Genomic DNA, 15,696 nt, shown 5'->3' with positions numbered 1-15,696 from the left:
GACCTTCCAACAAATCCCTTGAACCAGGCCACTCTGGACCCCTGCGGTGGGAAAATGTTCTGAATGGGCTGCTGCGTCTTTGAGGAGGGACTCTGGCTGAAGGAAGAAGAAAGGCTCTTTTCCGGGGGCTTGAATTCAGGATGTGTGTGGAGTAAGGAGTTCATGAAGCAGGAGTGATGTTTTCATTAAAATCAAGCAGAACAAAAATAACTGTGACATATCAGAGGCTGTTGTTGAGAAGCTTGTGCAGAATTTTTTTTTGTTTTGTTGGGTTTGTGACGCATTTTTGTATTTAAAAAAAAAATTCTCAATATTTTCCACCATTGCCCATTTATGCGTAATCATGTGTATATGCTCAACAATTTGACCGGCTTCTCCCTCCATAGTTTCTGGGTGTTCTATGGAGAGAAAGGCCCTGGGAGAATGTGTGTGTCAAAAGGTTATGCAATCGGCCCAGCACACTGGGACAGCACAGACCTCTAGTGTGCTGAGCGAGTGTGTGTTTGTGTGTGTGTGTGTGTCGGGGGGGGGGGGGGGGGGGGGGGGTCTGAATGGAACTGGATGAAGGGGGGGGGGGGGGGTCTTTAGAGAGGGGCAAAGCAGAGGGAAAAATCTCATTGCGAGTTGCACCAAAGTTTTCTGTCTCTCAGATCTCCGCCCCTCCATGTATGTTACCGAAACCTGAAACGGCCTTGGTTTGGTGGCCCGCACTCTTCTGGAAAACTGTCATTGTGCATCTATGAAAGGTGAGTGCCTTTGATTATTGATCAGGTTATTAGATTTTATTTTCTTTCATTCAAAGGTAGATAATAATTCATATTATTGCTGAATATGAACACAGTTCTGGATGTTTGTTTATTTATTGACAGCGGAGCTCACTGAATATTGTGATCTCTCTCTCTCGTGTGTTAATTTCTGGGAGATTTCTGCAATGCAACCAAGCCTTGTATTGTTTTTCATTTCCACTAACGAAAGACTTGTTGTATTAAAACATTTGTAACTAACTAGCTCCAGTGCAAATTAAGTACTGTACATCTGCTAATTGGCTTTTAAGACTCAGTAGTGCACATTTTAATGCAGCACAGTGTCCTCCACACTGACAATCATGCTGTTCCATGTTGTAATCAGAAGCACGTGACACACAGTCTTACCAAAGTTTTGATAGGAAATCCCAACAGATTATTCAGTTTCATCAATTGTTCATAATTAAAAGGGTCATAATAAAAAAATTAACTATTTGTTTATTGCACCAACTAGATTTTGTTGGGGCCACTGTAAAATCTGAACTTGCAGAGGTAGACGTGTGACATGGAAACGTCCTTTCCTTATGTAACTCGTCTAGTTATGCATTAGCCTGCAAGTATTCTCAGTGTAGGAGCTCCAGGGCACAGGACGTCATGGACATGTAACTCTGAACTGCACGTGCCTACAAGAGAGAGGGCGACCCACAGAAACAGCGAGAGCATTATTTCCCATCGTAGGGATCGTTTTCTGATATCGACATTACGGATAAGACCACGAGCTCTAATGTCTGACTGATCTATCAGTGTTCTCTGTGCTGGTTTTCACTGTATCCTCAATTTCACAATGTGGACTCTACTAGTCTCAGATTGGGTCATTCACACTGGCGGAGTAATGATACTATAGTACATCATGTATCACCTCCAAATCAAAGACAGCGCATGTAACAGTTGTAAAGATTCATCTATGATGTATACAGTATCATTTATAATGTTACGTTATGCGTTGAGTGCTTACCACAAGCACCAGTTGTCAGCCAAAGGTTAGGGTGGAAGTTTGGCCTGTTACTTTTTTAAGACTTGTGGTCTTTAATTCTACTCCCTTGTTTGATTCAATGGGTCGGTGACTCCTGCTGTTTAGGCCCCAGCATTTGTCTGTACATGACAGTGGAGCTTATAGCAACATCTATATTTTAACAAGAAATCTAATACGCGTATTTCCTGAAAGTATAACTTTCAGGGTGCCCATAGTTCGTTCAGCGACCCCTCAAAATGACAGATATTCAATAAAAAAAAAGAAGCACATGTCCAATCAGTCAGTCAATCATTCATTCAGTCAGTCATTCATTAGTTCAGTCTGTCTGTCATCCAGTTGCTCAGGCAGCTCACAGCTTTCAGACAGAGGTGAAGTCAAGGCTGTTTCCAGGGATGACTCTCCACTGGGCCTTGGCGAGGTCTCTCTCAGTCTCGGCAGATTTGTGTCTCTCTATAAGTAGATATGTGTGAAAATGATTTAACTGCTTTTGCAACTATATAAACGATGATAATATTAAGTCTCACCGATGAAACGGCTGTTTTTGAAGTGAGGTATTTGGCTCGCTCCCCCGACTTCAGCTTATATGAAAAAATCCTGTCAACTGGCTGCAAGTCCAGTGAGAATTCTCCTCTGCCAGCTCAGAGTATAGGGGGTCCTTTGCTTTTTGTTGCACTGAGCCTTCATTCCCACCAAGCACCTTGGGAAAACAAGGGGCTCTATTTTTACCTCGAGCGGCATTTGGCTCCAGCGCAGGAGATTTTGGCTCCTAAAACGGATCTGACCTCCAGCTCCTCGCACGTATCACAAACGGTCTAACACTTCTGCTCCACCTCTGCCCTCTGCCAGTAGGAGCACATTCCCAAAAGGTGGCTTCACACAGGGCTGCTGATGGGATTTCCACCCTTTTGTGTTGTTTTTCGTGACTCAAAAAACAGGCTAATTCATTGGTCGCATGAGACCAGGGTCAAACGACCCAACATAACATGTGCTTGTTTTTGTGGCTGTAGGATGACAGAGGAAGGGAAGGAGGTTTGGAGCCAACGTGTACTTTTTGTAACTGAATTAGTCCGAGTGAGTCTCCTGCAGCCTGGTGAGCAGTGGGTTTGAATTCGGAGAGTTTCAGAGAGAGTTGAAAGGGAAACAGCAGATCTGCTGAGAGGCCTGTTAATGCAAGCTGACAGGAGTGAGCACAGTCAGTGAGCTGTCTGTTTCCCACTGCTCCACAAACAGGATCTGACCAGGGGCTCCACTGATATCCAGCGTGGTTACATAGCAACGAGCCGATCCTGAACACACTTTTGTCACATGGCAGAAGCAGCGATATGATACATTATAGCTCATGTGGAAGTTTTTTTGCACTTTTCATACACAACAGGAATTCTCCTTGAGAACTAGCCAAGGTCCTGAAATTATTTCTTCTCCCTCCTGATCCTATGTACATTAAATATTCAAACATACTTATTTTACATTGCAGGGTAATATTTATATATAGCACATTTTATTACAAGTACAATAAATGTGCTCTACATTAAAATGGCATAGACCAGCAGGTAGCATGTGCAGAAACAAAAGAAGATAAGTTATGATAAGCTTATTGTTTGCTTTCTAAGGTCGAATCAGTTGTGACATCTATGTACTGTAACTAAAAGCATCCTCACCTGATATAATCCTATTCTACTGGTACTGGTATTCTACTGACACTAGACCTGACAGGTTCAACTGGATCAAACTCAGTGAGCAGGTCAGGAGGAGCCACTAACATCTTTAAGGACAATTGTGTGAAATTTGAAGTTGATTCAGATTTCTGGAATATGTTCGGGTATGAGTGTGCACATAAAGACTTCACTCTGCTGCATTTTTATTCGACTTGGCGGCATCTTAGTTTGTGCAATTTAGGCTTATTGAGCAAATTTTGCTTAATTAAAAAAATAACCATGATGGAGTCAACATAAGCGACTGTCGTAGAATTTTTTTTCCATTAACCTTTTCTGAATTGTTTCCTTTAGTATGTCTCAATAACTGTACAAATGGTGTGTACAATAATTCAATATTATCATTTATTTATGAAATTCCAAAATTCTTCTCAGATTATTGATTTATTGCAGGTTTTATAAGCTTACAAAAGTGGTTTTACATAAGTAAAAAGTTTTGACTGATGTAATACACAATAGCAGAACAGGGTTCAGGAAAGTGAATGAATTGAACTGAATTATTATACGATCTATATGGTACATACTGAAAAAATATCACTATGCTGTTGATTTTAGCTCTTGAGGTGAATCAGTGACTGTCTCTGTTAATGCAGCAGTAATAATGTCTCTATGTGACTTTACTCTTCCAATTTGTTAAGCTTGACTGTAGAACTTGTACTATGCGATTGCTTGGATTACCTCTTTAACTCTTGCATTTGAAAAACAAAGCATGTATGCACTTTTATGAAATGGTGATCCTCCAGCTTCCTGCTACCCTCCCATGAACTCTGGACCATTGCCCTCTTACAATCTGTATCTTTTCAATGTAACCCTTAGGACCCACAGGTGAAATGGAGAACCCGTCCAAGGCGGAACCCTCCAATGGGCACAACAGGCCCCTCGACATTGTGCCCAGTACAGAGGAGAAGATGACAGAGAGGGGGCAGTGGGGCAGCAAGCTCGAGTTTATTCTGTCAGTGGCTGGAGAAATTATAGGCCTGGGCAATGTCTGGCGTTTTCCTTACCTATGTTATAAGAACGGAGGAGGTGAGTGCTGGAATCTTTTTATCTAGATTCTATTATCTTGGTGCCTGTTTGACCCAAAAGGTTGAGTTTCAGAATGTAGTCTTATAACATCAGGCTGTGGTGGCAAGAAACAGGCACTTATTCAAACCATAGACTGTACACATACAGGGATGATGTACGTGTCTCCACTTCCTCACCTTGTACAAACATAAAGCCAAAATGTCTCAGATACGGGTGTTGCCATCTTGTGCTTTTGACGTCCTTTGGAGCAGAGTCTGCGAAAGTAGTGATTGGGGGATGGAGCCGCGCTATCAAGGTCTCGTCGATATTCACACTCGACCAATTTCACATCAGTCTCAGCTGATGTTACATTCCATTTTTATATCATATTAACTAAAACCAAGCTTATAAGAAAATGAGCACTGGAACATGCATCACTTTGATAAGAACCACGAAAAAAGGTTTGACTTGTATTTTGACATTTGAGTTTGGTCCTTGTCCCATCCACTAACATGGAGGAGGCGGGGTTTGTGAGCAATTCTGCAACCAGCCTAGATCAAGAAGATTTGGCTTCATTTGTGGGGATCTGTCCTGTCGTCCATCCTCATTCTGACAGATTTTTCATGCAGTCATAACTAATGTCTGTCACAGGAGACCTCACAAATTAAGAATAAAACAATAAAGTACATTAAATCTAGTTATTATATTATATCTATATATTTGTATGTATATATGTATTGTGCGGGAGCCTGCTGAAGGCATCTGAATGAACTCAAATCTGTGTGATTGTGTCAGGGGCCTTCTTCATCCCATACCTCATCTTCCTCTTTGCTTGTGGGATCCCGGTCTTCTTCCTGGAGACGGCTCTGGGTCAGTACACCAGCGAGGGCGGCATCACCTGCTGGAGGAAGATCTGCCCTCTGTTTGAAGGTAGTGTAACTATGTTCTGAATAGACTTTAAACTCAAAACCAAAAGTGAATAAAACTCATCACTCTGGAAGTTTTAGCCCCATCTCGTTTGTACATTTATAACATATCATTACGATGTTTTCTTTACTTTGTAAAGTGCATGTGTTATATACAGATCCCATGATGTTGGAGGGTGATGCATGTAACTGTATTTAACTAAAAAGAAACCAACACTGGCAGACGTCACATTTCTCCAAAGCTTGTCCCATCCAGCTGCCTGCAAATAAGTCTGTGATCAGCTGCAGGAGAGTCGAGCCTGCATATTATAATTAGGCCTGCATGTAATTTACTGCAGGACGCAGTCATTTTAAAAGGGCAGAGGCAGTGAGCTGAGGAAAAGTTCAATTAAACACTGGAGAGAGGATTTCTCTGAGGTTAAATGATTCCTCTTTGTCTCCAGTGAATGGAGCAGTCAGGGAGGCTGTCAGAGATTCAATAAAATGAGAGTAGCTTCTCACACATGAGGCTAAATTACATCAAATTTCTAACATTCTCAGAGAGCTGTCGAATATGCTGCTGTAACCAGAGAATAGCTGCAGGTGGGCTTGTTTAATATTGTTGTTTAGGGTCAAATTCCTCATCTCAATCTTGTATTAAAACATATTGAATACCTGGATGGAAGGAAACCAGACTCTTTGGCTTCATTGTTGTTCCCTCTCTCAACCAAATCTTTTACAAAAGGCTGCACAGTTGTAGTTTTTTTCTGACAAGGGCCATAAATGTAAATGTTTGGGAAAAAATTATAATGATGGCTGTTTTTTACAGCTCAGTAAATGCCCTAAGCCTGATGCTCTTCTGTTCCAGGAGTGGGATATGCCACCCAGGTGATTGTTGGTCTGCTGAACATCTACTACATCATCGTGTTAGCCTGGGCCCTCTTCTACCTGTCGCACTCCTTCACGTGGGACCTGCCCTGGGCCTCCTGCAACAACACCTGGAACACAGGTACCTCGCTCCGTAACAGCAAACAGAGATGTGTAGTCTAACCGACGTATTTAATCTGGTGTAGCCAGGCCTCAGGAAGCTTGAGGAGGTCAATTTGGTGAGAAAGGGATAACTTGTGACGGAGCGTGATGTTGCTGTTAACTCATGGACCGAAGTGTTCTTTTAATGTCAAGTCTTTGAATTTCCAAGGTGTAGTTATCATGTATTTTGTAATGTTTATTTTTGGGTCTGCCCCTCATAACTCCATTAGCGGGGCGCTCCTGCACCATTTCCCTTCTCTGTCTCAGTGGTGGAGTTGTTTCACTTGCCTGTGTGTAGCTTAGAAACCTCAGAGAAAGCTTGGATTTCTTCACTGGGGTTGAATGTCTTTGTTTGTCCTTCCTTCATTCAAGATTCCTGTATGGTATTTCAGAGGGGGAATAGCTCCATCAATCACCATGAGAACACCACCTCTCCTGTCATTGAGTTCTGGGAGTAAGTGCTCTTTTTGTTTGACTATGTCCCCGAATGGCCTTTTGTGTCCGCAAGTTTACCACACATCCATGTTGCTACGTCGTCTTTGGGATTGCTTGTAGGCATTTGGCTTTAGCTACTGAGGACATAACGTAAAATACTCAATAATGAATTCTTGTTTGCCATATGTTCGTGCTCCAGGCGCAGAGTTCTGAGGATTTCCCCAGGTATCCATCACATCGGCTCTCTGAATTGGGACCTGGTTGTCTGCCTCGCCGTCGCCTGGGTCATCTGCTACTTCTGCATCTGGAAGGGAGTCAAGTCCACTGGCAAGGTGAAACCTGACCTCCATTCATAACGTTCAAATCCTCGAGCCCATATGGGATTAATACATGTGATATTATTGAGGACTTTCTGCATTTTTAAGAAGCTACTTTACTCTGGTTTTGATTGATAAATATTTGCTGTAGGGTTAGACCTGTCCTCACATGAGCAGGAGGTGATGTGTTTTATGCAGTATTTCAATAAGTAGAAACAATGTTGTGTTGCTGATCATTACTACAGAAACTAGAAACCTCTATGCTTTATCAAGTCAAAGTCCACAACACACTGAAATGTAAAACAAAGGAATGAAGACAACAACATTTCTCCAGAGAGAGAAACTACTTTAGGCCGAGCAGACATGCAAACCTGACGACAAAGTGCTGCTGTTTCCTCTGCAGGTGGTTTACTTCACAGCCACCTTTCCGTATGCTATGTTAGTGATCCTGCTGATCAGAGGGGTCACCCTGCCAGGAGCCTCCAGGGGAATCCACTACTACCTCTACCCTGACCTGGGACGACTGTCCGACCCACAGGTAAAGGCTGGAGGCTTTAACTGTTGAACAAACACATGCAGACATGTACAGTAGATATAATTAAAACAATAATCATAAATCATAAATCATAACCTCATGTCTAATAATTTGCTAAATGACCAGCCCCACACGATCAGAATCAGAATCTGGTTTTATTGCCAAGCATGTTTACACATACAAGGAATTTGCTGTGGTGTATATGTGCAAGTATAAATAAAAAATATATATAAAAATAGGAAACAAAAATTTAACATAAGCTATACTATATGAGCATTCTCACCCACACTGAAAGTTTCATTTCACAAAGACCACTACTGAATACAACACGATTGCTAACAACTTCACTCAAATTGTTATAATTATGTGTGTTAACAGCTATAAGAATCAACAACAAACCCTGAACTAGCAGCTTACACACTGAAAATAGATTAAAAAAATTATTTTGACGCAGATTTGTATCTTGCAACGATACAGTCCTCTTAGGTTTTCTACTTTTTTTTGTTGCATATTGTTTATTAGCCTTTGTAGTGAAAATTATTGCCTCCCCACTTGCAAATGTTCCACCAAAACAAGTTTTCCCGAGACCATTTCGCAGCGGCACCATCACCACAGGACTTAAAACACCACCCAGCACAATTTGGATTTAAGACAGGCTCATTTCAAGATATGTCCGGCAGAGTGTCAGAGACTTATCCCCTGCCTCAGAAAGTGATGTGTTCTTTTTGCCCTGCCAATAGATTGCAACCAGTGTAAAAGTCCCATAGAGGGGCCTCCTTCAATCCTTCTCAGGGCTTTGGAGATGAATATAGGCCATGTGCACACAGGCCAAGACCAGCTAGACTGGTTGAGCTGTTACCTTGGTAATACCTGCATTTGTGTTGTGTTGTGACCAGAGCTGGAATTGTTGGCTCCCCAGTCAGTCAGATCTGAAGTCCTGGCCACCTGCTCTCTCAAACATGACCCAGTGCTCTGGGAACACTTAAATAGTTTTTTTCTATTTATTTGCAAGAATAGAAAGAGAGCTCATTTGAATGTTTTTGTGTAAGTGAGCGCTCAGAGAGAAAGTTTAGTTGTGCTGTTTTTAATGCCTGGAAATGACTGGGTCAGATAATAGGTCTGCAGGGTGGGTGGTCCCAGGGTGGTGGGGTTGAGAGGGTGAGGTTTAGGAGTAAACAGTTTTAGGATTCACTGGGAGTTAGATTGTGTTTTAAAGAGAAATGAGGGAGTTTGAATGGAGGTTATTTTGGTATGAAGTTTAAATCAGACACTTGATTTAGTCACTTGGTTAAAAAAGGCTCAACAACCACTTTTCTGTGGAGTCTGAGGCAGATGTGGTGGAATCTCCAACATTTGATGTAGTAAGACTTTGTTTTTTCTGCCAAATTAAATTAAATATTGTTAATGAAATGTTTCTTGTCATTACACACACTGATAACTTATAAAACATCAGTGCTATTATAACACTACACTGTCCTTTCTCACGTTTTTAGGTTTGAACTCTACTCTCTACAGTGAACTGGTCCTCAAGTGAATGTTAGAAGTACACCATTAAACATGTAGAATCAAATACAGAACAATAGAAATCCTGATGACTAGTTACACTCTTTAGCTGGTTCTGTTTTAACTAAATACTGTGATCATTCTGTATGTGAGAGCTGATTGGCTTAGAAGGTCAGATAAATACACAAACATAATTTAAAGTTGAGTCCTGTACAAACTTATATATATAATCAGTAGTTAACAAAAAAAATGTTTTTATCGCGTGCACACAAGATTTAAAAAACAGTACAAAGCCAAAACTACAAAACACTGCAATAAAAAGTGTTAATCAAGTTTTTTCTTGATGTGTTCATTGTAAATGTATTATCTCTCTTTGATTATTTGGTCTATATTCTGTCCTCAGGTATGGATGGATGCCGGAACTCAAATCTTCTTCTCCTATGCCATCTGCCTGGGCTGCCTCACTGCACTGGGAAGCTACAACAAATATAACAACAACTGCTACAGGTGGGGATTGATATAATACAGCCATTTAGAATTATGATCAATACTTTATATATATTTACACTGTCTTCAAAGTCAGTAGTGCTTAGCCTGTTGTTATTTACTTTGTGTGATTGTCAACAATTTATTTTTATATGTAGGAAATCAAATCTCTGTTCTCTCTCCCTGTAAACACAACTAAGTTTCTGTTCATTATGTATGTCTGTGTTGTTTCCAGGGATTGTCTGTCGCTCTGTTTCCTAAACAGTGGCACCAGTTTTATAGCAGGCTTCGCTATCTTCTCCATCCTGGGCTTCATGTCCTACGAGCAGAACATACCGATCTCAGAGGTGGCTGAATCTGGTTGGTGGATCATTTCCTTTGCCGTATGGTCACTGCGTTTAGACAGCCTTGTTTCATTCTTTAATTCCAATTCTACTGCCTTCTGTCTTATATTTTCTGTTTCTTCTATTGAGGGCTTCTTTAAAGTTGTTTTCATGGTGTCAGTGATATGATGCGGTGGTTTTATAGCATTACCATGAGTGGGAATGATCAATAATGTGAATTTTAAAGAGAAAACCCCATTTGACCTCTAACCCAGGTCCAGGTTTGGCCTTCATAGCCTATCCCCGAGCTGTGTCCATGATGCCCTTCTCCCCCCTGTGGGCCTGCTTCTTCTTCATTATGATCGCCTTTCTGGGCCTGGACAGTCAAGTGAGATCACATGCAACTGCACAACTACACAAACACACACACAGAGGCTACATGCTGTAAGATAAAGCAGGCATACGCTAACATTCACACGTACAGAAACATGTAAACACACCACTCATGTGTTTTGTTTCTCTCCTGATCAGTTTGTCTGTGTGGAGAGCCTGGTGACGGCCATGGTGGACATGTATCCTTCCACCTTCCGCCGTAAATACCGCAGGGAGCTCTTCATCCTGGCAGTGTCCGTGGTGTCCTTCTTCTTGGGCCTCATCATGCTGACGGAGGTTAGTGCCACTGCAGATATCACAAACTAAGCACACAATCTGTATGTTTTGTATCGTAGAACTTCCATTCGTGAATGTCTTTTTCCTTGTGATGTCAAACAAGCATATTGAAATTATAATTATCAGTTATAATAGAAAAGGTTTAAAGAGGATAATAAAGGTGGAACTGTAATAGTAGGTTGATTAGAATTTAAGTGAACACATTCTTTTTTCCACGCTGACATGTCAGTAATCTAAACTAAGTTTAAAGGGAAACTGCACATTTTCTTACTACAGATTTCAGATTTCAGATAGATTACTTTTTTAGATTCTCCAAATTAAAATAGTGACATTTAGTTTTTGTTAAAATTCTTCATTAGCTGTGTGCTTTCACTGAGTTGTACTTTAAAGAATCACCTTCAAGAACAGTGGCTTTCATAAAATGCAGAGTCTCAGCCGTTGCATTATATGCGCATGTTTGTCCTGAACAGGGAGGAATGTACATCTTCCAGCTCTTTGACTACTACGCAGCCAGTGGGATGTGTCTACTCTTCGTGGCTGTTTTTGAGACTCTTTGCATTGCTTGGATTTATGGTGAGTGTGTTACCCGTGCTATGCAGAAAGACTTGAATGGGCCATTTAAAAGACAAAAGCTTTTGTCTCACCCGGCACCATTCATGCTCACCCATTGCTCTTTCAATCAGCCAATAACGAGTTTGAAAAAAGGTTCTCTTTTGTCGGGAGGCTGAGGCTGATGGAGGGGTGTGTTGTTTCTATTTTGTTTGTTTTTCATGTTTAAAGGAATCAAAATAAATGTTAAAAAATCATTAGTTGAGCTAAAAATCTAAGTAAATGAGTCTAATTTCGGTACCAGACAGTAATTTGTCTCAGATGTTAAATAAATCTCCATTGTGTTTCCCTCATCCCTCCTTGATTGCAGGTGCTGACCGTTTCTATGACAACATAGAGGACATGATTGGTTATCGTCCGAGTCCCGTCATCAAGTACTGCTGGCTTTACTTCACCCCTGCCACTTGCTTTGTGAGCTTGACCTGCATTCTCATTCTCTCAAGCTCTACTTCTCCCATTTTTGCACTATTGAAAGAAGAGCAGCCTCTGGTGGCCATTGTGGAAGATACATGACCATAAATAAATAAATAATAGGCCTGCTGATTAGAAAATTAGTTAGTGGTTAATGTTACTGTTAAAATAACAATATTAATAATAACTTGAATTTATATAGCGCCTTTCAATCAAGATCAAGAGTTTTTATTTTCATTTCTAACCAAACTATGCATTGTAGAATGAAATATCGTTTTTTTCAATTTTTTCAATTTCAATAGTATATAAAAAACAAACAACTTAGTCAATAAATAGTAAAATGTATTCAATAAATAGTAAAATGTATTCAATACATAGTAAACTTTATAAAACAAGAAACAAGCAGTATACAATAAGAGACCTATGAGCAAGACATATGGCCGAGTTGAGTCAAACACAACTGTACAAGTGTCTGGTGCATTTGACGTGTCCAGTGCATTTGGATTCAAGAGACCCAAGGAAGCTTTACATGTGTAAAATGGAGTTAAGGGTTATAATAAACTATTTACTTAGACAAGGGGTTCCCAAACTTTTCAACTGTGCCAGAGATTTACAGCCCCCATAATTGTTAAAGCAAAAGGATATTATTTTGAGCTACTAAAAAAATTACTTTAGTTCCCTGCGGTGCTGCAATATGAGCTGCTGCAACTGATGCTGTCGCTAATCAGTCAAAATCAACTCAGGGGTCTCGTGGGGGCAAATAAAATCAGAACGCTGATGACATTTTTATGGATTTATTTCAATCGTTTTTGTCTTTTGTTGCGATTATGGTAGAAACATACTATTTCAAATTGATTTCAAATGTAATTGATGTCTGGAAAATCCCAAAGGGTCCTGACCCCTTGGGAACCACTGAATTAAAACATATTACAAATCCAAACAATTAAATATTCCTTTTTGTCTCTGAACCCAGGGAACCTTTGCGTTTGCATTGATCAAGTACTCACCTCTGAAGTACAACAATGTCTACATATACCCGTGGTGGGGGAATGGGTTGGGCTGGATCCTGGCCCTGACCTCCATGCTGTGTATCCCTCTCTGGGCGGCAGGGAAGCTGTACTACACCCCTGGAACACTGAGAGAGGTATGCTCATCTAAAACTGTCAGAAAATGTCCCCCTCTGTTTCATTGTTTTAACATTTTGCAGCGTTTTATGCTTCAGACAGTATTTCTGTTTATTCACTGCTCTTGAAAAGCTTGTTTCCTGTTATTTTTTCCTACCATAGGTGGAACAAAATTGGTTTTCACCGATTTCCTTACCTAATCCTAACCAGTCATCCCTTATCCATAAACCTAAGCCAGTCAGAGGCAGGGTAGGAGTCGGTCTTCTCCACCTTCAGTGGACCTGCTCGGTGAAAAATTGCTAAGAAAATTATTCGTTGACCGATATAGTGAAGCATTTTGCACCTTAAGAACCAGATGTCTCCCTAAGTAGCAGGTGGAGACCAAACCAGAGCTAAAAGAGGACTGAATATTTGAACTATTCATCTGGTGGCGAGCAGCATGACTCCAATTTAATGCTCCTCATCTGCCGAGGTTTTGCTAATTCACATATTATAATCTTTATAATGTCTCAATATGTATGCACTGCTCCTAAGTGGTCAAAAAATTATTGAATAATTAGGCAAGAACGTTATTAAAATTAAAGGTTATTAAAGCATTTTCATTTAATTTCCCCACACTAAAGCCCCTGTAACACCTCGTCATTACTCTGGTCGATACCGATTGTTGGGCCACATTTGCAGAATGCACACATAGCTGCTAGTCTTGCAATGCCTAACAAAACCCGGTAAAGCGAGAGAGGAAGTTGACTTTACGTACACGAGCTGCAACAGGTTGACCAATCACAGCAAAGTGGGCAAGTTGGCCAATCAGAGCAGACCGAGCTTTATCAGGAGGAGGGCCTTAAATGTTGGACACAACCCAAGTGTTTCAGACAGAGGCTGAAAACAGGAGCTATGGATAGTAGGAGTAAAGTGATGTGTTTTCTGAACATTAGAGCAGTTAAACCTTTAAGTATTAAAATTCCTAATCTGTCATATTCTCATATCACATATAGTCACCTGCAGTCTCACTTTCCCCTTCATTTCCTATCTGTATCTCTCCTCTCACTGTGTTCACAGCGCCTGGCTATCTTGACCACTCCTTCGATTGAGTTACCAAAGACGAAGCAAGAGCAAGAGAAGCTGCTCGCCGTCTTCGCAGCAGATGGCGAGAGCCTCCATCAGAAGGCACCTCCGAGTAAGGATGGTTATTTCCCTGTTGAGGAAAAAGAGTCCCACTGTTAAAGGCCTGAGTGTTGAAATCAGAGCCGGGTGCGGAGGTCAAAGGTCACTTCTTAACTTTGACACTCCCTTCCCATCTCTCTCTGGAATACAAAGTCCAGACAAAGTGACGTAACATGAGCAGACGCCGAGTTCAAGACTCAGCTCAACTGTAACTGGTGATATGCTGCTAGAGGTTTTCTCCTTTCTACGCTGCCTTCAACGTACAGTATCCAAACTCTTACTTAATGATTTACAGTACATTCTCTTTAGGAGCACTGGTTATCATCTCATTTGCCACTGGCAGAGTCACATGTACATTTGAAAAATATGGCCATGTGTTGATTACATCGGATCATGTCTGCTTTCTAAGGAAGCATTGTATTTTTCAATTTGATTATTGATTCTAACAGCTGTCTGCTGCAGATGGAGAACAGGAGGTGTCAGATGTGTGCACGGATCATAGACAACCACTTGAATAAAATATTTGTGTGTTTAAATACAGTTCTGTTCAACTCTGTATTCAATTCAATCAAAGTGACTGTACAGTAGTGAGTTATCATCTCAGGATGTAAGACTTTCCAATGAAGCATCCTAAAAACATACTAATAACCAATTCTTCAGAATGCAAGAAATGTAAACATTTAATTCACATTAACTGACCACTACTCATCTCAGTTAAGGGTTTGTGTTGACATTTCCTATTAATGTTACTGTGTTAACTGATTCATGTATGTTTTTTTTCTTTCGCTTTACTGAACTTTGTGGAGATGCATGTATATTTTGCATTGTTTTTGTTGGGCTTCTGATTATTGAAATGATTATAATTCTGTTGGTTTTTGCCTAATCACTAATGCTTTGTTTCGTATGAAATTAAAATGTGTAAAAGTGCCTGCAGGAGACGTCTGTTCCACTTGGAAAATATGGACAAGGAAGTCTGTAACGTTTGAGGGAATTTATTCCAAATGAAAATATCTCTCATCCTCTTTTCTTCTGTATACAATATTGAACTCCATGTGTGTTTCTTTAGTTGTGATGCTGGAATGAATATCTGGTGATTGATTACTATTCGGTTTATGGTATAAAACTTTTATATGCTAAAATTATTTTTAATGACTGAACTGAACTTTTAGTTAAAATTTGCTTTGAAATATATGTTAATATGTTAAGTGTGATACAGTTTTCTTTTCAGTACATAAATGATCATTTACATAACAGAAAATTGCATCTTTGCTGTGTTTTTTGATGATTATACAAGAAATACTGGTATTCTACATTTCAGTGACACCATCCTCATTTAGAAAAACACTATCTTTTCAAATGGAAGCATACAATTGATATTTGAAACCTCATCTGGTACTTATGATGTATGTAAGATGATGATTATCTTCCAAAATGTTTTGATTTGCATGATTTTCTTAGTTTCAATGAACAAAGTTGAAACATGTACAACACAACAAAAGGAAATATCTTGTGAGCAGTTTTAGTGTAGATGAATAACAGTACTATATTCCCTTTAATACAAGTGCATTAACATATTACCAGTTTTAATCAAAAAAAGACCCAACAAACCTCACACCAGAGGAGGAACAAGCCCTAAAAGAGCTAATGAGCAACACAAGCATCGTAATTAAACCGGCGGATAAAGGCAGTGCCA

General features: G+C 40.2%; 1 protein-coding gene across 1 annotated transcript; it reads left to right on the top strand.

Annotated features, from left to right (window-relative positions):
* The first annotated feature begins 588 nt into the window (after positions 1–588).
* slc6a13 (solute carrier family 6 member 13) lies at positions 589–15,315 on the top strand. Its single transcript, XM_034588337.1, has 15 exons — positions 589–746; positions 4,305–4,514; positions 5,289–5,423; positions 6,267–6,407; positions 6,800–6,881; positions 7,062–7,194; positions 7,583–7,717; positions 9,621–9,724; positions 9,939–10,063; positions 10,302–10,414; positions 10,558–10,695; positions 11,166–11,268; positions 11,615–11,715; positions 12,689–12,859; positions 13,899–15,315. The coding sequence occupies exons 1-15, from the start codon at positions 740–742 to the stop codon at positions 14,061–14,063; spliced, it is 1,863 nt and encodes a 620-aa protein (XP_034444228.1). The 5' UTR covers positions 589–739; the 3' UTR covers positions 14,064–15,315.
* Positions 15,316–15,696: the final 381 nt, after the last annotated feature.

This window comes from Hippoglossus hippoglossus, chromosome 6 (assembly GCF_009819705.1).
Source record: "Hippoglossus hippoglossus isolate fHipHip1 chromosome 6, fHipHip1.pri, whole genome shotgun sequence".
In the NCBI taxonomy this organism is placed as follows: domain Eukaryota; kingdom Metazoa; phylum Chordata; class Actinopteri; order Pleuronectiformes; family Pleuronectidae; genus Hippoglossus; species Hippoglossus hippoglossus.
The sequence above is the reverse complement of the archived record's forward strand: the minus strand, read 5'-3'. Positions and strand labels throughout refer to the sequence as shown.

Bases quoted from the DNA above. Each gene is read 5' to 3' on its own strand.
- slc6a13 (XM_034588337.1), top strand. The intron at 7,195-7,582 runs GTGAAACCTGAC...TTTCCTCTGCAG, and splicing joins GAGTCAAGTCCACTGGCAAG to GTGGTTTACTTCACAGCCAC. The intron at 10,064-10,301 runs GTTGGTGGATCA...CCTCTAACCCAG, and splicing joins CTCAGAGGTGGCTGAATCTG to GTCCAGGTTTGGCCTTCATA.